Source organism: Oncorhynchus masou, chromosome 22 (genome assembly GCF_036934945.1).
Source record: "Oncorhynchus masou masou isolate Uvic2021 chromosome 22, UVic_Omas_1.1, whole genome shotgun sequence".
In the NCBI taxonomy this organism is placed as follows: Eukaryota; Metazoa; Chordata; class Actinopteri; order Salmoniformes; family Salmonidae; genus Oncorhynchus; species Oncorhynchus masou.
In genome coordinates this window covers 4,307,509-4,331,827 of record NC_088233.1, presented here as the reverse complement: position 1 = coordinate 4,331,827, position 24,319 = coordinate 4,307,509, and the positions used below count along the sequence as shown (strand labels likewise).

Here is a 24,319-nt window from a genome sequence, read left to right as displayed (position 1 = left end):
CCTACAGGAAGTGCTACATAGCAACAGTGTGTGTCCCCTACAGGAAGTGGTTTTTCGCAAGAGTGTGTTGCCCCTACAGGAAGTGCTACATAGCTACAGCCTTTCCCCTACAGGAAGTGCTTTATCACCATAGTGCGTTGACCCTACAGGAAGTGCTGTATCGCTTCAGTTTGTTGCCCCTACAGGAAGTGCTCTTCAAGCATTTCACTACACTTGCATTAACATTTGCTAACCATGTGGATTTATCTAATAAAATTTGATTTGATATAGCTACAGTGTGTTGTCCCTACAGGAAGTGCTACGTAGCTACAGTGTGTTGCCCCTGAATCACGCTTCAGCACCAGGCAGGATGAATCTGGATTAATCTGGGTTTGATGAATCTGGGTTTGCTAGGAGAACGCTACTTGCCCGAATGCGTAGTGTCAACTCTAAAGTTTAGTTTAGGAGGAATAATTGACTGTGGTTGTTTTTCATAGTTCGGGCTAGGCACCTTAATACCAGTGGAGGGAAATCTACATTCTAGATGATTCTGTGCTCCCAACTTTGCGGCAACAGTTTGGGTAATGCCCTTTCCTGTTACAACATGACAATGAGATCGGTGTGGAAGAACTTGACTAGCCTGCACAGAGCCCTGACCTCAACCCCATCGAACACCTTTGGGATGAATTGGAATGCCAACTGCCAGCCAGGCCTAATCGCCCAACATCAGTGCCCGACCTCACTAATGCTCTTGTGGCTGAATGGAAGCAAGTCCCTGCAGCAATGTTCCAACATCTAGTGGAAAGCCTTCCCAGAAGAGTGGAGGCTGTTATAGCAGCAATGTCCCAACATCTAGTGGAAAGCGTTCCCAGAAGAGTGGAGGCTGTTATAGCAGCAATGTTCTAACATCTAGTGGAAAGCCTTCCCAGAAGAGTGGAGGCTGTTATAGCAGCAATGTTCCAACATCTAGTGGAAAGCCTTCCCAGAAGAGTGGAGGCTGTTATAGCAGCAATGTTCCAACATCTAGTGGAAAGCCTTCCCAGAAGAGTGGAGGCTGTTATAGCAGCAATGTCCCAACATCTAGTGGAAAGCCTTCCCAGAAGAGTGGAGGCTGTTATAGCAGCAATGTTCCAACATCTAGTGGAAAGCCTTCCCAGAAGAGTGGAGGCTGTTATAGCAGCAATGTTCCAACATCTAGTGGAAAGCCTTCCCAGAAGAGTGGAGGCTGTTATAGCAGCAATGTTCCAACATCTAGTGGAAAGCCTTCCCAGAAGAGTGGAGGCTGTTATAGCAGCAATGTTCCAACATCTAGTGGAAAGCCTTCCCAGAAGAGTGGAGGCTGTTATAGCAGCAATGTTCCAACATCTAGTGGAAAGCCTTCCCAGAAGAGTGGAGGCTGTTATAGCAGCAATGTTCCAACATCTAGTGGAAAGCCTTCCCAGAAGAGTGGAGGCTGTTATAGCAGCAATGTTCCTACATCTAGTGGAAAGCCTTCCCAGGAGAGTGGAGGCTGTTATAGCAGCGAAGGTGGGAACAACTCCATATTAATGCCCGTGATTTTGGAATGAGATGTTCGAAGAGCAGGTGTCCACATACTTTTGGTCTTGTAGTGTAAATTAAAAAAATATGATACTTAAAAAAAAAAGTATCTTTGCTCCAGCCAACGAATATAAAATGTATCCTCTGAAACGAGAGGATCCGTGGTCTACTAAATGTAAGATATTTTAATGAGGATTTAATTAAACAGATATATATATATATAACAAATATCCCAAAGTTTTTGAGCCATATTGAAACAAAAGAAAAGTAACAAAAACAAAACACATAAACATTGAAAACTTGTCTTTTGAACTTGGCCACTAGGGGGCGCATGCGGACTCCCCAAACAGACCTTTACTTTATGAATGTATTACTTCGGAATGGACCAGACCTTTTTGGACATAACACTTTATATATATTCATAACAAATGTCATAATACATATTTCTCTAGAGGTGAAATAACAGTGTTGGACTACAACAAATTCCAGTGACATCGCTCATCATTTAGCTCAATGAGCAAATCTCTATTACACTGTATGATACAAGAAATATTGAGATTTCTGCAATGAGCACATAGATTATTGCATTATTACATTTTCCTTTTTTTTTGCATTGAAAGGGTGGAACCCAAGATAATGAAACAGTTCTCCATTCGCTGGTGGATCGAGCCTTCATTTAGCTTCCAGTACAGATCAATGGTGAAACAACTCTCTTCAAACATCTAACAGAGGTACAAGAGAGTCTGTATGTGGCGACCTTTGTCCGAAAGTTTGAGATCTACTATCTTGCTGTACATCTGGAGATATTTTATCATGCTGTTGATCCCCAAATGGAGAGATCACGATCACAATCAAAACCATCTCATCTTTGTGTTCTACAATGTTCTAGAGTTTTCTACACCATGTTTTTGAGGTGCTCTGGAGTGTTGTAGAATGTTCTAGAGTGTTCTACACCATGTTTTTGAGGTGTTCTAAAGTGTTGTAGAATGTCCTACACCATGTTTTTGAGGTGTTCTAAAGTGTTGTAGAATGTCACCATGTTTTTGAGGTGTTCTAAAGTGTTGTAGAATGTTCTAGAGTGTTCATGAATCGGCTAAACCATGTTGTTGTTGAGTTTGGTCCACTCAAAGATGTCCTGCTCACACACAATGTCTGAGTTGATGAGCAAGTAACGGTCCCCGACACAGAAGTGTTTCTGGCAGGCCGCGCATTTAAAACACTCCAGGTGGTAGACCTTGTCCCTCACACGCATGGTCATCTCAAACGCCCTGATTCTCTTCTCACAGCTAGCACACAGCCCGTCCTGTCCAAACAGCCTGGGAGGGAAGCGAGATGAAGGTGTATAACTTCCATTAATAAGCATTAATAAGCATTAATTAATAAACCATTATAAAGAGGTTACATGCTATTGACTAATTCATATTTTGTCATATTTGTATGAATTTTGGAAGCATTTAAAATAATTTATATAAGTGTCGTATGGGCAGGATTTTAATTACTTATTGACTCTTGGGGGTGCCCAACAGCAAAATATCTAACTCTGTTTTTGGGGTGAGGGCATATGGTAAATGTCAACTGTAAAGTGTCCAACCTGAGGTAGTCTCTGCGACAGAGCTTCCGTCCCAGTTTGTAGTAGAGTCTTCGTCCCACCTCTCCCAGTCTGCAGCCACACAGGTCACAGCTCAGACAGTCCTCATGCCAGTACTTCTCTATGGCTTTCAGGAAGAACCTGTCGCCGATGCTCTGCTGGCAACCCCCACAGTTCAGGAGGGACGGGGCCATCTGTAACACCTCGTCCACCGGCTCCCTAGGGGGGACGAGGACAAGAGACACATGAGGAAACGGAAGAATACAAGTCCATAATAAGAAGGCTGTGTGTGTGTGTGTGTGTGTGTGTGTGTGTGTGTGTGTGTGTGTGTGTGTGTGTGTGTGTGTGTGTGTGTGTGTGTGTGTGTGTGTGTGTGTGTGTCTGTTCTACCATGTAATATGCACATATTATTATTAGTTTAACCCACAGGATGGAGCCATTGACCTATATACCAGTGAGTGCAGCACATAATCCACATGACCTGTTCATACAGCCAAAATATATACTGACAAAGGGTCACGACATTCAGCAGACTTTTAAATAGACTTATATTGTTCTTTATAATGATCCCTTTCCCATTTATTGGTGCTTCCTTTTTCAATTGGTTATTTCATGATTTTCTATTTGAATTGGATTGAACTCTGAAGAGACTTTGGAAACTGCCACTGACCTATTGCGTTTGCTTATTTCCAAGCAACTATTGTAATTTGCGTAATAAGACATTCTACAGCAGTATCAAGTCAACATTGAAGGTCCTTGAATCTATTATAGCCTATTCTATTATATTTCAAGGAAACAGCCGACTGGTACGTCACTTACTCGTTAGCCTCCATCGTCTTCCTTTCAATTGCAGATGACATTTTCCCAGTATGTTTTATTTCTCAGGTTGACATCAAGATGTTCCCGCTTCTCTTCTCTGTGATCAGGCTGGCAGGCCCACACCACGTTCACAGTTAAATCTTCAGAACACGCGTATAACGGTAAATGTCGAAGGGACACACACTGCACCTGCTCTGATATAATGTCGCCCTAGACGTCAGTTGCGCGCGGAATTTGCCTTCATTTTATATGACATAATTTCCATCAGCAGTCTATGTCCAACGAAGATCATCCTGACATGTGACGCATTTTCAATGATGGAGGCTATTCTGTATATTTCCTCAGGCATTTGAGAAACCGCGGTGAAATTCGGTGTAGCCTTCGTCATTCATAAGTGCATTTTTTTATTCCATTGCGACTGTGTATATGTCTTCAAACCCTAGAAGAATTAAAATCAGCAAAGGTTGCTTGACTGAGTCTCCCCTTCCCCTTCCGTTCTTATTTATATTCCCTTCTTCTCCAGACGCGCTCTGTCCTGAGAATGAACGTTACCGCGGTTCCGTTATTGAGCGGCTGCGTCGTGCTTTTAAATACCAGCTCCGGCCCCCTAGCTCGGTCTCTGGTTTCGTTTCACCCTTCCTGCTCACGACTACTTGACAATGGGGGGAAATCGCTCTTAAAGCGACAGATAGCCAGCCCAGAGCAGAGCTCGAGAGCTCAACTCCTTCATGCATGATTGAAGAAGTAAGTCGTGACAGAACAGGGGGTCACGAAGTGTTGTCTCGAGTTCAAGTGGTGTCTATATGTCTAAATGGCAACACAAGTGAGATAAATAAAAGCCTTTTAGCTTATTTGTGTGAAACATTCTCACTGCACTGTGTGGTAGTCTTATTAGTGCCTGTTTATTTATTGTTTGTTTCATTCCTAATAGGTCAATTACCCAAGAGTCAAAATAAAATTAAGAGCAATCATAAGATAAATACATTGCTCTGGGTACAGCAGCTCCTGGTGGAAAACCCCAGGTTGGATTATCATGAGCCTTGATGGTGCGCCTATTGCCTTTTATTGAAAAGCATGTTGAAATGTGCCATGGTATGTGTTCTTTTGGACAGGGCTTTTTCCCTGCAGTTTTATGATATCACATTGGAGGAGTAACATGTGCGTTATAGGAGCATTGGACTTGGTTAACATGCATATATATCATCACAGTCTGAAAAGGTTTATTTAACCAGCAAAAAGACTCCCTATCTCTCTCTGTATAATCTGTGTTCTTACACCCATCCTCAACCAACGTCCTCAGGGAGCCTTCCTCTTATCTGCTGCCAGGGTCCCAGGCAAGGCTGACTGTTAGAGGGAGAGAGGGAGGGAGACACACACAGCAGTTGGACTGAGCTGAGAGATAAAGCACCTTGCCTACTGCAACACCCGGTTTATACACACTTGTCAGGCATTAATAATCAATCATCATCAACCCCAATTTCCACTGTTACACTACTGCTGATGGTGGGCGGACCGAATACAGCCTGAGAGTGCCAGTCTGTTTGTGCTATCATGCCAACTCATTGTCACTCATTGTCATGCCACTCAAGCTGGCACTCAGGCTAGGCCGAGTGTACTCCTCCCCAGGCAGATGCTTGGTTAAATGTAGGTCGATCACAGCCTGTGGCTAGATTCTGGCTGTTAGGTTGTGTTGTGGGTTTTGTTGTGTAGGCCCAGTGGCCACACAGAGACAGAAGCAGAGCTGAGAAGGCCCCGGAGCACAGCTATGTCTAGTGGAGATCTAATGCAGAACAGCTTTGAGAGACAGAGAGATTACTATTTAGAGTTACATGATCACAGAACGGAACAGAATTCACAGTTAATGAGTTCTAGAACACCAACCAAGACATTTGGTTAGACAGGAATCATAAGAGGCTAATGAGTTCTAGAACACCAACCAAGACATTTGGTTAGACAGGAATCTTAAGAGGCTAATGAGTTCTAGAACACCAACCAAGACATTTGGTTAGACAGGAATCTTAAGAGGCTAATGAGTTCTAGAACACCAACCAAGACATTTGGTTAGACAGGAATCATAAGAGGCTAATGAGTTCTAGAACACCAACCAAGACATTTGTTTAGACAGGAATCTTAAGAGGCTAATGAGTTCTAGAACACCAACCAAGACATTTGGTTAGACAGGAATCATAAGAGGCTAATGAGTTCTAGAACACCAACCAAGACATTTGTTTAGACAGGAATCTTGGAACCTTTATTTGAAATGACAAGTGATTTGGAGAAGAACTTATGTCTACGAAAATAGATTTTGGAGTTACGCCTTGACTACGTTTTTTTCACTTTAAATTGTATTTCAAACAAAATTCATTGAGTTAAAAGTTTAACAAACCATACAACTCTACACACAGGACTACTTTTAACAATTTCCTCAGAAAAGTGTCCAAAAACAAATTTTGTGGAAGAACTGTGCAGATGCAAACTTTGGTCATGGAAATACGATCAAATCTACCTCAGGTTTTTATGAGACTACTTCTTTTTTTTAACGGTTAAATATCTGCTCTGAATGAAGATTTCTTTGAAACCCAAAACCCAATTTGATGTGCTCCTATTAACTTTACATGTTGGTGCTCATGGATCCTTTGATGGAAAAGGGAATCATGATGCCCTTATCCAGAGAAACCAACAACACAAGCTTCATCATATACAGTGGCACACAAAAAAGGTGCTATCTAGAACTTAAGAAGGTTAATCGGCTGTCCCCATAGGAGAACCTTTGTTGATCCAGGGAGAACCCTTTTGGTTCCAAGTAGAACCGTTTGAGTTCCATGTAGAACCCTTTCCACAGAAGGTTCTACATGGAACCCAAAATGGTTCTACCTGGAACAAAAACGGATTTAAAAAAGTGTTCTCCTATGGGAACAGTTGATGAATACATTTAAAATATCTTTGTCTAAGACTGTAGTCCAGTCTTCCAAGGGCTATAGCCAAAGTCTAAGCCTAAGCCTAAGCCTAAGCCTAAGCCTAAGTCTAAGTCTAAGCCTAAATCTAAGCCTAAATCTAAAGACTTTGAGACAATGCAGTCAGCATATCCCCAACAGTTGGTGCTGCTGTGAAGATGAATCCACTACATAAAATCATTCACCATTTCCTGTGGATTTGACAGGGCAGGCCTAGAAGGATGTTCAATAGCTAAAGGTGTCAGCATGCTTCAGTTCGGCTGGTGCCCAGCGAACCGAACGAGTGTGCTCGCATACTCCCTTAAAAACCTTTGTTTGATAAACAAGGGGGAAAAAGCGGCAATAGTACTGCTTGTCCATTTTGAGACGCCGTAGCCAGTATGCACTTCCTCAAAATAGTCTGAATTCATCTAAATTAACTCAAGAAATCTGTCATACATTTGGTTTTTGCAGAGTAGATCTTAGTTGCGCAATTTTACATCACAGTAGAAGAGCTGAAGCTTTCCTGGGAGGGGTCAGGCCTACTTTTTCTGCTGTTTTACTCTCAATCGCTCCACTGACTCCGCTGTCTGACTGCAGTTGGCTCAAACTGATAGGCGACTGCCTGGGCTGATAGTCTGTACATTAGGGCACGCAACAGGAAACACAAAATGAGCCTTTCTTACTGTGCAAGTCTAGATAGTCCCGAAATGTTTCAGTCCATTTTGGTGCTAAAAGTGGGAATCAGCAGTTGAAACAGTCACAAAGTGAGTCCCCGTCACTGTTTCGGTAAAAGGCTGAGGGATGGCGCTGGGAGAAATGTAACCACTCTCAAATTTAAAAACAGAGCTATAGATTCAAGGACTGACCATCCATGATATCATGTTTTGAGGTTATACCATAATTGTTTGCATTTACTTTGAGGCATTTTTTAGTGATATTCTTCAATAATAAATGGGAACATACTATCATTGATTTATATGTCCATAAATGGATGTCACAACTGCAGAATGCAACTTTAACGACCACAACCATGGTTTGTTGTTCTGTGTTCTGAGTTCAATAGGTGGGAAGGAATCCATTAGTCCTCCAGGGTTTCCTTTGCTGCTTCTAAAACAAATGGTGTATGACATGACAACACGTTATATTAGCATGGTAACGTGACAACACGTTACAATACGTGGTAACACGTTATATTATACTGTAACTACATGACAACACGTTATAATATACTGTAACTACATGACAACACGTTATATTAGCATGGTAACGTGACAACACGTTACAATATACTGTAACTACATGGTAATATGTTATAATATACTGTAACTACATGACAACACGTTATATTACCATGGTAACGTGACAACACGTTACAATATACTCTAACTACATGGTAACACGTTATAATATACTGTAACTACATGACAACACGTTATAATATACTGTAACTACATGACAACACGTTATAATATACTGTAACTACATGACAACATGTTATAATATACTGTAACTACATGGTAACATGTTATAATATACTGTAACTACATGGTGACATGACAACAAGTTATAATATACAGTAACTACATGGTAACACGTTATAATATACTGTAACGACATGGCAACATGTTATAATATACTGTAACTACATGGTAACATGTTATAATATACTGTAACTACATGACAACATGTTATATTACCATGGTAACATGACAACATGTTACAATATACTGTAACTACATGGTAACATGTTATAATATACTGTAACTACATGGTAACAAGTTATAATATAATGTAACTACATGACAACATGTTATAATATACTGTAACTACATGGTAACAAGTTATAATATACTGTAACGACATGACAACACTTTATATTACCATGGTTATAATATACTGTAACTACATGACATGTTATAATATACTGTAACTACATGACAACATGTTATAATATACTGGTAACATGGTAACACATTACAATATAGTGTAACTAATATAACATGTAACTACATGGTGACATGTTATAATATACTGTAACTACATGGTGACATGACAACAAGTTATAATATACTGTAACTACATGACAACATGTTATAATATACTGTAACTACATGACAGCATGTTATAATATACTGTAACTACATGACAACATGTTATATTACCATGGTAACATGACAACACATTACAATATAGTGTAACTACATAGTAACATGTTATAATATATTGTAACGACATGGTAACATGTTATAATATACTGTAACTTCATGACAACACGTTATAATATACTGTAACTTCATGACAACACGTTATAATATACTGTAACTACATGGTAACATGTTATAATATACTGTAACTTCATGACAACACTTTATATTACCATGGTAACTACATGACAACATGTTATATTACCATGGTAACATGACAACACATTACAATATAGTGTAACTACATGGTAACATGTTATAATATATTGTAACGACATGGTAACATGTTATAATATACTGTAACTTCATGACAACATGTTATAATATACTGTAACTACATGGTCACATGTTATAATATACTGTAACTACATGACAACACGTTATATTACGTTACAATATTACCATGTAACATATAATATATTGTAACGACATGGTAACATGTTATAATATACTGTAACTTCATGACAACATTATAATATATAACTCATAACTAATATATGACAACATGTTATAATATACTGTAACTACATGACAACATGTTATATTACCATGTTAATTACCATGGTAACTACATGACAACATGTTATATTACCATGGTAACAAAATATAACTACATAACTACATGATAATATACAACATGTTATAATATACTGTAACTACATGACAACATGTTATAATATACTGTTATAATATATAATATACTGTAACAACATGACAATATGTTATATTACCATGTTAACATGGCACATAGTAACATGTTATAATATATTGTAACGGTAACATGTTATAATATACTGTAACTACATGACAACACGTTATAATATACTCTAACTACATGTTATAATATACAACTTCATGATAACATTATAATATACTGGTAACTACATGACAACATGTTATAATATACTGTAACTACATGACAATAATATATTGTAACGACATGTTATAATATACTGTAACTACATGACAACATGTTATAATATACTGTAACTACATGGTAACATGTTAAAATATACTGTAACTACATGGTAACATGTTATGACAACATGTTATAATATACTGTAACACTATACATGGCAACATGTTCAATGACAACATGTTATAATATACTGTAACTACATGGTAACATGTTATAATATACTGTAACTACATGGTAACATGTTATAATATACTGTAACTACATGACAATATGTTCTAATATACTGTAACTACATGACAATATGTTATAATATACTGTAACTACATGAAAACATGTTATAATATACTGTAACTACATGACAATATGTTATAATATACTGTAACTACATGACAATATGTTATATATACCATGGTAACCTGACAACACGTTCCAATATACTGTAACTACATGGTAACATGTTATAATATAATGTAACTACATGGTAACATGTTATAATATACTGTAACTACATGGTAACATGTTATAATATACTGTAACTACATGGTAACATGTTATAATATACTGTAACTACATGGTAACATGTTATAATATACTGTAACTACATGGTAACATGTTATAATATACTGTAACTACATGGTAACACATTATAATATACTGTAACTACATGATAACATGTTATATTACCATGGTAACCTGACAACACGTTCCAATATACTGTAACTACATGGTAACACGTTATATTACCATGGTAACATGACGACACTTTACAATATACTGTAACTACATGGAAACATGTTATAATATACTGTAACTACATGACAACAAGTTATAATATACTGTAACTACATGGTAACATGTTATAATACACTGTAACTACATGACAACAAGTTATAATATACTGTAACTACATGGTAACATGTTATAATATACTGTAACAACATAGTAACAGGTTATATTATACTGTAACTACATGGTAACATGACAACAAGTTATTATATACTGTAACTACATGACAACATGTTATAATATACTGTAACTACATGACAACAAGTTATAATATACTGTAACTACATGGTAACATGTTATAATATACTGTAACAACATAGTAACAGGTAATATTATACTGTAACTACATGGTAACATGACAACAAGTTATAATATACTGTAACTACATGACAACATGTTATATTACCATGGTAACCTGACAACACGTTCCAATATACTGTAACTACATGGTAACACGTTATATTACCATGGTAACATGACGACACTTTACAATATACTGTAACTACATAGAAACATGTTATAATAAACTGTAACTACATGACAACAAGTTATAATATACTGTAACTACATGGTAACATGTTATAATATACTGTAACAACATAGTAACAGGTTATATTATACTGTAAATACATGGTAACATGACAACAAGTTATTATATACTGTAACTACATGACAACATGTTATAATATACTGTAACTACATGACAACAAGTTATAATATACTGTAACTACATGGTAACATGTTATAATATACTGTAACAACATAGTAACAGGTAATATTATACTGTAACTACATGGTAACATGACAACAAGTTATTATATACTGTAACTACATGACAACATGTTATAATATACTGTAACTACATGGTAACATGTTATAATACACTGTAACTACATGGTGATGCAGAAACAGATCTGGCTACCAAGCTATCTGAACTTAAAGACAGTCAACCCTGTTGAATGGATATGATCTAGTATACAGGACTGTTTTTCACCGGCCGAGGCTTTTGGCGTCTAACAGTAGAAAATGGGAAACAAACAGTTAATGATCTTTGGTAGATGACCTTTTGGGAAGTGGTGTCACTCATATCTGGCTTCCTGTTTTGTGCTGTTTGGCGTTGAGAGAGAGAGAGCATTATGGAGTTGAAGGTTGTTGGGTGGAATTTTCAAGGCAAGTGGAAAATATAATGGGTCGAGGCTATTAAACGAACAGTAAAACTATTTGTCGTTGATATCACTTGTAACTCTCTGTGATCATATCGTGAACTATGGAGATTAGGTCAAGCTCATTGATCGGCATGAAAGTTGGGGATTTTAGTCGGTCACAACTAGCCTGGCTCCAGATCTGATTGTGCTCTCTTCCCAACTCCTATGGTCACTGTGTTATAGGAGTTGGCAAGATAGCACAAACAGATCTGGGGCCTGGCTTGATCACCACATGGACTACATCCCATACAGAACCTTTTATTTAACCTTTATTTAACTAGGCAAGTCAGTTAGGAACAAATTCTTATTTACAACGACGGCCTATCAAAAGGCAAAAGGACTCATCGGGGTTAGTTTGGCAGCTGGGGTGAAAGAGGAACGATTACAATAGAGGAAACCAAGATAAGATTTAACTTTAGCCTGCAGCTTTGATATGTGCTGAGAGAAGGACACCGTCTAGCCATCCTCCCAAGTACTTGTATGAGGTGACTACCTCAACCTCTAAACCCTCAGAGGTAGTAATAACACCTGTGGGAAGAGGGGCATTCTTCTTACCAAACCACATGACCTTCATTTTGGAGGTATTCAGAACAAGGTTAAGGGTAGAGAAAGCTAGTTGGACACATGTGGACTCCTTGCTTTCTTCTATTTAAAGCATACATCAACTGGCAAGACACCGTGGTCATCCATCACACACACACACACACACACACACACACACACACACACACACACACACACACACACACACACACACACACACACACACACACACACACACACACACACACACACACACACACACACACACACACACACACACACACACACACACACACACAGGCCTATTTCCTGTAACTAGAGAGAGAGAGAGTGCTCTGGACACTGTGGTGAAACTGCAAACTCTGGAGCAGCAATAGCCAGGCTACAGCTTCCTGTCTATAATCTGAAGCAAATCCATTATTGTTTTATTTTTGTTAAAGTTTAGTTCACTTCTCTTAGATGAAAATCCATCGGATTCATTCTGCCTTATTACACCGTTGCCATGGTGAACTTTGAGAAAAATAGACTGGAGAGAATCGAGTTTATGGTTTGACAAACTCCTGCTGATAAGGGCAGAGGTCAGAGGTCAGAGGTCAGAGCTTTAGCCAGGCTTGTGTTAATTATGCATAGAATGGAAGAAAGTATCCTGGAACAGGAGGGGACTACCTGGACTTGTCCAATAAGACATTGTATTTATTGCTTATTGAACATTACCCTGGCCTCTTTACAATAGTTTAGAAAATGGAGGACAAACAGTACAGCCCTGCTGTCTAACTGGAACAGAGCAGGTTACCATGGAGAGGAAATGAGTCACTGGTTGAAAGGGAGCTTCGCTTCCCTTAGGGAACCTCCCATAATCAGTATTATCACACAAAAAAAACAGCCTTTCAATGGGCCAGTGCAATCAAAGAGCAGCACGGCCATGTTAACTGCTTCCTGAATAAGCCAAACAAAACCTCATGAAGGCTGATTCCACATTCTTATGGACTCTGGTTAGTTTTCCCTGTTGGAGAGTTTGATGTTAAATACAGGCTCTGACTTGAAGAAACAACATCCGAATGTATTTCAGAGGGACGTTCATTTTCATGGGAATAAAGAACACCCCATAGACATTGAGATAGTTTTATCTCCATTTTTTTTCCAAATGGAGGAGAATTGTTTGTGTAGTTAACTGTCATGTTTCCAAATTGTGGAAATGCCAATAATTATGTATGTTATGGTTGGATTCTGCTGCCAATGACTGGAACGAATGGCAAAAATCGCTGAAGCTGGAGACTTATATTTCCCTCAGCTAACCGATCGCTGCAGCTGTACATAGCCCATCTGTAAATAGCCCACCCAATCTACCTACCTCATCCCCATATTGTTTTTATTTTCTTTACTGCTCTTTTGCACACCAGTTTCACTACTACTTGCACATCACCATCATCATCATCTATCACTCCAGTGTTAATTTGCTAAATTGTAATTACTTCGCTACTATGGCCTATTTATTGCCTTACCTCCTCACTCCATTTGCACTCACTGTATATAGACTTTAATTTTTTTTCCTATTGTGTTATTGACTGTACTCTTGTTTATTCCATGTGTGTTGTTGTTTGTGTCGCACTGCTTTGCTTTATCTTGGCCAGGTCGCAGTTGTAAATGAGAACTTGTTCTCAACTGGCCTACCTGGTTAAATAAAGGTGTTCTCAACTAGCTTACCTGATTAAATAAAGGTGTTCTCAACTAGCTTACCTGGTTAAATAAAGGTGTTCTCAACTAGCCTACCTGGTTAAATAAAGGTGTTCTCAACTAGCCTACCTGGTTAAATAAAGGTGTTCTCAACTAGCCTACCTGGTTAAATAAAGGTGTTCTCAACTAGCCTACCTGGTTAAATAAAGGTGTTCTCAACTAGCCTACCTGGTTAAATAAAGGTGTTCTCAACTAGCTTACCTGGTTAAATAAAGGTGAAATAAAATACAAATCAAATGTAAAAGCTGAGGCATAATGTTCAATTCATCCACACCTTTGAATCAACAAACCAATAGAAGAAAAGCTGGATAATCCAAGTAGGATTTGTGACCAAATAAACTTGATTTCACTTTTAGTAACTGGTGTATGGCCATTATTTTAATTGTATTTAACTATGCAGTAGTAATAGCAGTAGTAGTATACACATAAGATTCAGGAATTCCACAATACTTTTGAGCTAATATTCTATAATAGGTGCAAAAGAGTAGAACATTTGATGTGCCGGTCCTCAGTTCCGGTGAGCCATGGTGCACAATTTAGAAGCAAAAACAAGTCAGGAAACTTGGTCACCAACTTGGTCACCAATCTGACAGTCATAGGCCTACGGTAAACAGTACAGTTACTTTCCATGGCAAGTGTTGGGGAAGCTACTCTGAAAATATAGTACCAAACTACCAAAATATGTACCAAACTACCAATTACTTCACATTTGAATAAGTTAAGTTAACATTAATAAAAATATATAGTTTACTTTGATAAAGTAGTTTACTAAATCCAAAGTACTTTGTGAAAAAGTATCGTATCTCAATCTGAAACGTCATAGAATACAAATTAAAAGAACAGATCTGGAGTCAAATGTTAACAGAATGTGTAATTTAGCCTATTAAAAACTAAGTTTCAAGTGAGAATTAGGCAAGTCTAATGCTGAAAAAGAAAGGAAATTCTTGCCTAGTTTTGTCATATTTTCTCTTCTTTTTGCAATAAATGTAGTGTGTAGTTCCAGTAGTTAGACAGTAATTAGCCACTGCATGGCAAAAAAAAGTAAATAACTACTGAAACACTACCAACATTTGTATTTAGTTTATTCAACTACCACCAAGCTACTGCAAAAAGTCAATTAAAAGACTCGTTGAACCATATGTTGTTCAGGACTCCCAACACTGTCCATGGCTCATTACTGCCCCCTGCTGATCTACAGTAGATACATCGATCTCATCACCAAACATCTTAACACTCAAAACTGTCGACTCAACAATGTCACAATGTCATGTAGCTAGCAATAGGCTACATTAATCTGAAAAACTTCTATTTAAATCACTGCACTGATTACAGACACGGTAGCAGCATTGTACAGTGCAAGAGCGCACACACCACTTAGCTTGAACAAATCAACACAAGTTATTTGCAGATTTTGACGAAGATTTGCTATGCACATTTTTTGGGCCGTATTAGAAAACTTACTATCTGTTATGTACATTTGAATAATTAATCAACATCACAATAACAGTCGTTCACAAGCTGTCTCTATATTGTGTTTTTATCTCCCAGTTGATTTGTTTAGATCAGATCAGTCTGGTTCGTTCAGTCTGGCATATCGTTGGACAGCCGAAAGGGGTCCTTCTTCTTTATAAAGAGTTCCTTCACTAATCACACTGTCTCAGTTGTCGGTGAGGCCGGCTGGGCGGATCCTCACTTTTGAAAGAGAAAATAAAGTAACAAAATAAATAATAATATATATATATTTTTTAAACAACCTTGGCTATTGCATTTCTCTCGTGAATAAGCTTCCCCCAGTGGATACATAGAGCATAAAGGTAAGGGAATATAAAGCTAGCCAAATGAACCTATGAGACAAGGAAAGCGTAGCTTATTCTAGCTAATGATATGCTAACTTTAGCTAGCTGAGTTATGGGCCAGTGTGGTTGTATCACAGCTAAAGTTCCTTGTTAAAGCGATGATTTATAGCTAGCTAATGAGCCACAATTGCTAAATCGTTTAGTTATTAACTAGCTAACGTTACATCTACATTGAATTTTCTCATTTGATCATAAGTGTGATGTATTTTTTTTTTTTGTCTAGATTTAGCTAATGTCAGTTAGCTGGGCAATCTGCATGGTTGAACATCTGCTAGCAGGTAGCTAACGGTACGGGCCAGATAGACGATAAGGCTCTTGGTACACGGGCTTTATGCGATGATCGGCTCATTTAAAGTTAGTTAGCTAGCTTATCATCTCGGTGACTTTGAGCCGGACGTGTTAGCGAGCTAGGTCAACTAATATTCTTGAAATTGGTTAACAAATTCAATAGTTTATTATTATTGTTGTTATTTTAAATGGTCCGGCAGAGCTGGCTGGCAACAATTGGATCGGTTCAATCAAGTTGATCGTGTATGTAACTACTTGTTGGACTTAGATTTTATATTCCACCATGACGCTCATTGTGCACCAATCCAACGCTGCATTAAAACGGTCATACTTAATTCCTCCCTCCTGGGCAAGTGAAATGGCTGAAATTATGTGAACTTTCTTATGCTCAACCACCATTTGGCTACACCGGTAGTTATTTTGTTAGATGAGTGGGTGGTTTCCTGGACACAGATTTAAGTCTAGACCTAGACTAAAAAGCAAACTCGATGAGTGTCTGGGAAAACTATAGAAATCCATCGTTTGTTACTCGTCTCCACCTCCATCACTAACTTATTGATGTACCTCTCGCTTTGTCTATTCAGATGCCCTCAGCAATGAATGGTAACAGGACAGTGCAGTCGGCCAGCCCAGATATGGGATCTGCTCCTGGACAGATCACCTTGGGTGGAGGGCAGTCCTCTGGGGCCCAGACCGAGGCAATGAAGCAAGTCCTGGGCGTCGTCGACAAGAAAGTCCGGAACATGGAGAAGAAAAAGGCAAAACTCCTTTTATTTTGGGGGAATGAAACTTCCACAATTGTGATGAGGGTGAAAAGTGCCTCTGCCTTTTGATACCTCCATTTAAAAAAAAAAATACTTTTTTGCTAGGCAAGTCCGTTAGGAACAAATTCTTATTTACAATGGACCACCTACCGGGGAACAGTGGGTTAACTGCCTTGTTCAGGGGCAGAAAGACATATTTCCACCTTGTCAGCTCAGGGATTCGATCTAGCAACCTTTCGGTTACTGACCCAACGCTCTAACCACTAGGCTACCTCCTGCCATTGAGCAACACACCTAGCTTGGGGTGTAATCATTAGTTCAAAATGTTTTGCAATGGAAATGAGAGTTCAGGCCTTGAATTTTGTGGTCCTAATGCAGCCTTAAAATCTATGCCTTGTGGCCGTTGTGCCCTTGGGCTGAATCTAATAATTAGTATTACCTTCTCCCGGCTGACAATCGCTCTGAAGCACCTCACTCGCATGGCTTTCTCAGATATCTCAATTCCTATTAGCTAATGCCATCATGTGACTGGGTTCTTTTCACACCCATTGCAGACTTAGGCGACAAGCGAAGATTGGCACATCGGACGGGGATGCAACGGCACGTATCATTATCGAATTCCAAGGCGCATATTGAAGATGTATGAACTGTCCACGTTTACTTTTTGTCAGCCAACATAATGAGTAACGAAGCACTAGCCTGGGTCAATCTACTATCTCCCATAGTAGAAAAGTTGACCTATTCTGTTGGTCAACTTGTCGTTCTGTGCGAGAAATAAATATTCCAAACAAACTCTGGGACAGTTGTGGGACGATAGATCCCCAATTTATACAACCCCCTATTAAAATATTTAAACTTTTTAAAGCAATGAGACTGGTGCAACAGATCAGATTGTGTAACCTAAAAATGTTGATCAACTATTATTAGCCATTAGGCTATTTCTTCACTTTAGAAAAGCAGCAAATGCGCGCATGGCAGTAGGCTGTAAGCACAAATGCGCGCATGGCAGTAGGCTGTAAGCACAAATGCGCGCATGGCAGTAGGCTGTAAGCACAAATGCGCGCACGGCAGTAGGCTGTAAGCACAAATGCGCGCATGGCAGTAGGCTGTAAGCACAAATGCGCGCACGGCACTAAGCTGTAAGCACAAATGCGCGCACGGCACTAAGCTGTAAGCACAAATGCGCGCACGGCAGTAGGCTGTAAGCACAAATGCGCGCACGGCAGTAGGCTATAAGCACAAATGCGCGCACGGCAGTAGGCTATAAGCACAAATGCGCACACGGCAGTAGGCTATAAGCACAAATGCGCACACGGCAGTAGGCTATAAGCACAAATGCGCACACGGCAGTAGGCTGTAAGCACAAATGTGCGCACGGCAGTAGGCTATAAGCACAAATGCGCGCACGGCAGTAGGCTATAAGCACAAATGCGCGCACGGCAGTAGGCTATAAGCACAAATGCGCACACGGCAGTAGGCTATAAGCACAAATGCGCACACGGCAGTAGGCTATAAGCACAAATGCGCACACGGCAGTAGGCTATAAGCACAAATGCGCGCACGGCAGTAGGCTATAAGCACAAATGCGCTCACTGCACTAGGCTGTAAGCACAAATGCGCTCACGGCAGTAGTCTATAAGCACAAATGCGCGCACGGCACTAAGCTATAAGCACAAATGCGCTCACTGCACTAGGCTGTAAGCACAAATGCGCGCACGGCACTAAGCTGTAAGCACAAATGCGCGCACGGCACTAAGCTGTAAGCACAAATGCACGCATGGCAGTAGGCTGTAAGCACAAATGCACGCACGGCACTAAGCTGTAAGCACAAATGCACGCATGGCAGTAGGCTATAAGCACAAATGCGCGCACGGCAGTAGGCTGTAAGCACAAATGCGCGCACGGCAGTAGGCTATAAGCACAAATGCGCGCACGGCAGTAGGCTATAAGCACAAATGCGCGCACGGCAGTAGGCTATAAGCACAAATGCGCGCACGGCAGTAGGCTATAAGCACAAATGCGCGCACGGCAGTAGGCTATAAGCACAAATGCGCGCACGGCAGTAGGCTATAAGCACAAATGCGCGCACGGCAGTAGGCAATAAGCACAAATGTTCCATTGTGCAGTTTGTACAAAACAACACTCAAAAGCGTGCCGCAAATGCGAGTGGTTTCATATGACTGATGAAAATGTCCTTTTTAGAAAGGAAGATGCAACAACTAGCATGGGTTGACGACTAAGGTTGTGTCTTTGGTTTGCTGGGCAACAAAAGAAAGTTGAGAACATGAAATACTGGTTTCAATGGCATATGAGGAAGTGTTTAAAAAAAATAAAAATAAAATAATAAATAAAATAATCCACTTAACATTCCTATGGTCGGGCCATGGTAAGACAAGCCTCAATGATAAAGAAATGTTCAGGTTTTAAACAATTTACGTTTATGGTTAAATCGTTTTCAAAATGTTGACTGCCTCTGCTCAGATTGCAAGGTGAGTGAGTTTGCAGTGTGCAACAGACACGGCCCCTTCTCTCCTATATGAATGATTTAGTGCCTTCAGTATGTCCACAGAATCACGTCTTTAGATGTTTAATATTAGTCATGATCCTACATTATATTTGTCAAACATGACAGGCGTTTAGTGGTGTGTGTGTGTGTGTGTGTGTGTGTGTGTGTGTGTGTCAAGTCACTTTAAAAAATAAAAAAAAGTTTGGATACATTTTCGGGCACCTCCATGACAGGCTGTACCCAGTAGTCTCTCAGCTACACTTTGACATCTTGAATTAAAAGGGGGAAAAAACTAGGTCTGAACAAGTTTCTTATTTACAATGACGGCCTACACCGGCCAATGAAGCCACTTGTGCACTTCCCCCAGAGTCAGATGAACAGGAACAACTACAAATGGTAACTGCTCCTGGGGGGGATATTTTGGATGGTGCCCTGGCAGAGATGATGGCTTTGGCGTCCTGGCAAACTGGACACCTCTTGAAGGCCAAATGGTCTTGCCCCTAAAACCAGAAAATTCCAGGCCTGCGGGAGTATCTATTGAGACAAATTCAGCTAGGTCCCTTCTCGTTTGGTTCCTAGTGATACACCCCTGCTCTTGGGCTGATCCGGGCAATGCTTCCAGCGTCTTGTGTGTCGGGGGACTTATTGAATTAAAAAAAAAGACTGCAAACAGACACATTTTCTGTTTTGATGGACAACAGTTACTACTGTGCTACTGCACAGGTTCAGTGCCAACATCATTGTGCTGATCATGACAGCAGTTTCCTCTCAATCAATGCAAATTGCATTATCCAATTCCTTCCAACTGTGTTTTTTGGAGGGGAAGAGGAGGGTGCTCTAAAATAGACACAGCTGTCCTAGTAAGTCATCATTGCTGGAGACACAGCGTCTTGCCTTCTGGGTCTCACTGCTTAGTTGCAACATCATCACGTCGTCTTCGTCGACATTTTACAGTTGCACGATGAAAGTGCAGTCCCTGGCCAGCTAGCTCAGGGGGTTTTCAAACTCTTCTTGCCAAGGGATCCCCGCCCAGGCAAACCGACGACCCAGGAACCCCCGTATGTTATAAGTAATCAAACATTTTTTTTTAAATGAATTGATATGGGAGGTAGTTTTATTTTGACCTGGAAGAGGAAGTGTAAACTCTATCAGTCTATTAGCTAGAAGGCGGAATAACTTTTTTGTTTGTTTTTTTTAAAGCTAATTTCCTGCATTTTGGCCATGTCTAATGTGGTTTCTCTGCTCAAACATAACAAAATCAATGGGCATGTGCACTGAATAACACAACTTTGTATCGATTGTCCCTTATTGTCTAGCTTTTATTTGATCGTTTTCAGACGGTATTATATAAAAAAAATCTATTTTCTACGTGCTTTCTATCTTTTAAAAAGTTGAGACAAACTGTTTTTCCAAATTACTTTTTATATTAAAAAACAAACAAATTAGCTCCAATTAGTCCTCCATTTTGAAGGAGGAGATTTTGCCAATGAAGCCACTTATTACCATGGTAACAGTTCCTGTAGACTCCCAGTCAACGCTAGTTAGCATTGGCTTGTGAAACTAAACCTCTAACTTCCTTTTAATATTGGACACATATAACATTTTTATCCACGATGGTATTCTGTTGCAGCTAGCAATATTTAAATCATTTCACAAAACTATCCCAAAATCCCCCCTAGAAAATAATAATTGGCCCTGCAGTACCCGTAGAGGGCTGTGGACCCTAGTTTGAGAACCCCTGCTCTAGCTAGCTACTGTAGCAAGCTAGTTAGCAAGCACATTAGGCAGATGCAGACAATTAATTATGACGCATTATTTGTATGTGTAGACTCATACAAACGTTTAGCGTCGTTTTAATTTGGCAAATTTTTCGGGCACGTGGAAAGCGGCTACGTTAGCTAACAGCCTTAATAACATGGCGAATGTTTGCAGGTAAACATGTTGGTTGGCATTGATGTCTTGAAATGGCGACGTTGTTACATGATAATGATCATTCTCCGAATTACCGGTCTAGTTCAAATCAACTTCTCACTTTTAGCTAGGCTTTGTGTTGTCACAAAGTAGTTCGCTAGGCAAGCTCAAACGTGGCGTTTCTAGAAACGTTTTTGGCCACCGCATTAGTTCAAAATACACATTTGCAAGATGAAAGTTTGTTATTTTTAAGCTAGCAAGTGTTCACCATATAAGTGTTTTTAATTTATTTATGTTTGGTTCATGTTGGCATGCACTGACTAGAGCAGTGTTTCCAGTCCTACCCTGATCAGCATACAACACCTGATTCAACTTGTCAAGGGCTTGATGATTAGTTGAGTCAGGTGTGCTGGTCCAGGGAGGCTACAACAACCATATGTACTGTTGGGGGGGGGTACTGGAGGATCGCAGTTGGGGGGAAAACACTGGACTTGAGTTTACACACGTGGTGTTAGCCAAAGCTGTTCTGAAGAAGCTTCTCATTTAACCTACTAGCTGTAAAGGCACACTTGTATTGTGTTGCTCAGAGGTGTCCAACAAACCTTGCATTTTTGTTAGTGTACCGTTACCATGGGATTAGCAATTGAACCTGGGGATGAGGTTACCATTGGATGTCTGTTGCAGGTTTTAGTGTCTTTTGTTGTAATGGTTCTGTCTGTTTTATAGGGCAAGCTGGACGATTATCAATCGAAGAAGAATAAAGGGGAACGTCTCAACCAGGACCAACTGGTGGGTCAATTAACCAATAAGGGGGGGGGGGGGGGGGGGGGTATATGGCTTAATATACCACGGCCAAGGGCTGTTCTTGGGCACGACACAACACGGAGTGCCTGAATACAGCCCTTAGCCATGGTATATTGGCCATATATCACAAACCCCCGAGGTGCCTTATTGCTGTTATAAACTGGTTACCAATGGAATTAGAACATGGAATTAAATGTTTTGTCATACATGTGGTATGTGGTCTGATATACCACGGCTGTCAGCCAATCAGCATTCAGGGCTCGAACCACCCCAGTTTATAACGTTCAACAAGATGCTGTATGAGTCATCTGTAGTCCCTCAACTAACATGTTTGCAAGCGTTCCACCGCATTGCTTTTCACCAATTAGCCTTCAGTGCTTCAAGGAAGCAGGGATGCAATGCATTTTAAGACTTTGAACAGTATATGTTAGGCTTTCTGTGTTAACCAGTTTCCTCTCTCGCTCTCTCTCTCCCCTCTCTTGCTCTCGTCTCTGAAGGATGCCCTGACCAAGTACCAGGAAGTGACTAATAACCTGGAGTTTGCCAGGGAGTTACAGAAGAGCTTCCTGTCACTGGGACAAGATGTAAGCAAGACGCTTGACCACTAAACTGCTCCAGACTGCACTGCTCTGGCTGACCCTAGACTCCTGCCCCTTGGGGGGGGTGTTTTTTTGGAGGTTAAAATAGAAAATGGCAATGGATGATAAAGCATTCTTTTTTTTTCTTGAATTTGAATTTTTTTACCCCTTTTTCTCCCCAATTTCATGGTATCCAATTGTTGTAGTAGCTACTATCTTGTCTCATCGCTACAACTCCCATACGGGCTCGGGAGAGACTAAGGTTGAAAGTTATGCGTCCTCCGATACACAACCCAACCAGCCGCACTGCTTCTTAACACAGCGCACATTCAACCCGGAAGCCAGCCGCACCAATGTGCCGGGGGAAACACTGTGTACCTGGCATCATTTACATTTACATTTAAGTCATTTAGCAGACGCTCTTATCCAGAGCGACTTACAAATTGGTGAATTCACCTTCTGACATCAGTGGAACAGCCACTTTACAATAGTGCATCTAAATCATTTAAGGGGGGGGGTGAGAAGGATTGCTTTATCCTATCCTAGGTATTCCTTGAAGAGGTGGGGTTTCAGGTGTCTCCGGAAGGTGGTGATTGACTCCGCTGTCCTGGCGTCGTGAGGGAGTTTGTTCCACCATTGGGGGGCCAGAGCAGCGAACAGTTTTGACTGGGCTGAGCGGGAACTGTACTTCCTCAGTGGTAGGGAGGCGAGCAGGCCAGAGGTGGATGAACGCAGTGCCCTTGTTTGGGTGTAGGGCCTGATCAGAGCCTGGAGGTACTGCGGTGCCGTTCCCCTCACAGCTCCGTAGGCAAGCACCATGGTCTTGTAGCGGATGCGAGCTTCAACTGGAAGCCAGTGGAGAGAGCGGAGGAGCGGGGTGACGTGAGAGAACTTGGGAAGGTTGAACACCAGACGGGCTGCGGCGTTCTGGATGAGTTGTAGGGGTTTAATGGCACAGGCAGGGAGCCCAGCCAACAGCGAGTTGCAGTAATCCAGACGGGAGATGACAAGTGCCTGGATTAGGACCTGCGCCGCTTCCTGTGTGAGGCAGGGGCGTACTCTGCGGATGTTGTAGAGCATGAACCTACAGGAACGGGCCACCGCCTTGATGTTAGTTGAGAACGACAGGGTGTTGTCCAGGATCACGCCAAGGTTCTTAGCGCTCTGGGAGGAGGAAACAATGGAGTTGTCAACCGTGATGGCGAGATCATGGAACGGGCAGTCCTTCCCCGGGAGGAAGAGCAGCTCCGTCTTGCCGAGGTTCAGCTTGAGGTGGTGATCCGTCATCCACACTGATATGTCTGCCAGACATGCAGAGATGCGATTCGCCACCTGGTCATCAGAAGGGGGAAAGGAGAAG

General features: G+C 40.5%; 1 protein-coding gene and 1 pseudogene across 1 annotated transcript; one reads left to right on the top strand and one right to left on the bottom strand.

Annotated features, from left to right (window-relative positions):
• Positions 1-1,676: 1,676 nt before the first annotated feature.
• lmo2 (LIM domain only 2 (rhombotin-like 1)) lies at positions 1,677-4,570 on the bottom strand. Its single transcript, XM_064929132.1, has 4 exons — positions 3,926-4,570; positions 3,110-3,325; positions 2,567-2,834; positions 1,677-2,484 (listed from the first exon to the last, which is right to left on the bottom strand). Exons 1-3 carry the CDS (start codon positions 3,964-3,966, stop codon positions 2,612-2,614), a joined length of 480 nt encoding a protein of 159 aa, XP_064785204.1. The 5' UTR covers positions 3,967-4,570; the 3' UTR covers positions 1,677-2,484; positions 2,567-2,611.
• Positions 4,571-15,906: 11,336 nt separating this feature from the next.
• LOC135508912 (caprin-1-like) overlaps positions 15,907-24,319 on the top strand; it is a 107,735-nt pseudogene continuing 99,322 nt past the window's right edge.

Coding starts and splice junctions, on each gene's coding strand:
- lmo2 (XM_064929132.1), bottom strand. CDS start 3,966: ATGTCATCTGCAATTGAAAGGAAGACGATGGAGGCTAACGA. Junction 3,326..3,925: donor AAGACGATGGAGGCTAACGA/GTAAGTGACGTA, acceptor CGTCCCCCCTAG/GGAGCCGGTGGACGAGGTGT. Junction 2,835..3,109: donor TGTCGCAGAGACTACCTCAG/GTTGGACACTTT, acceptor CTTCCCTCCCAG/GCTGTTTGGACAGGACGGGC.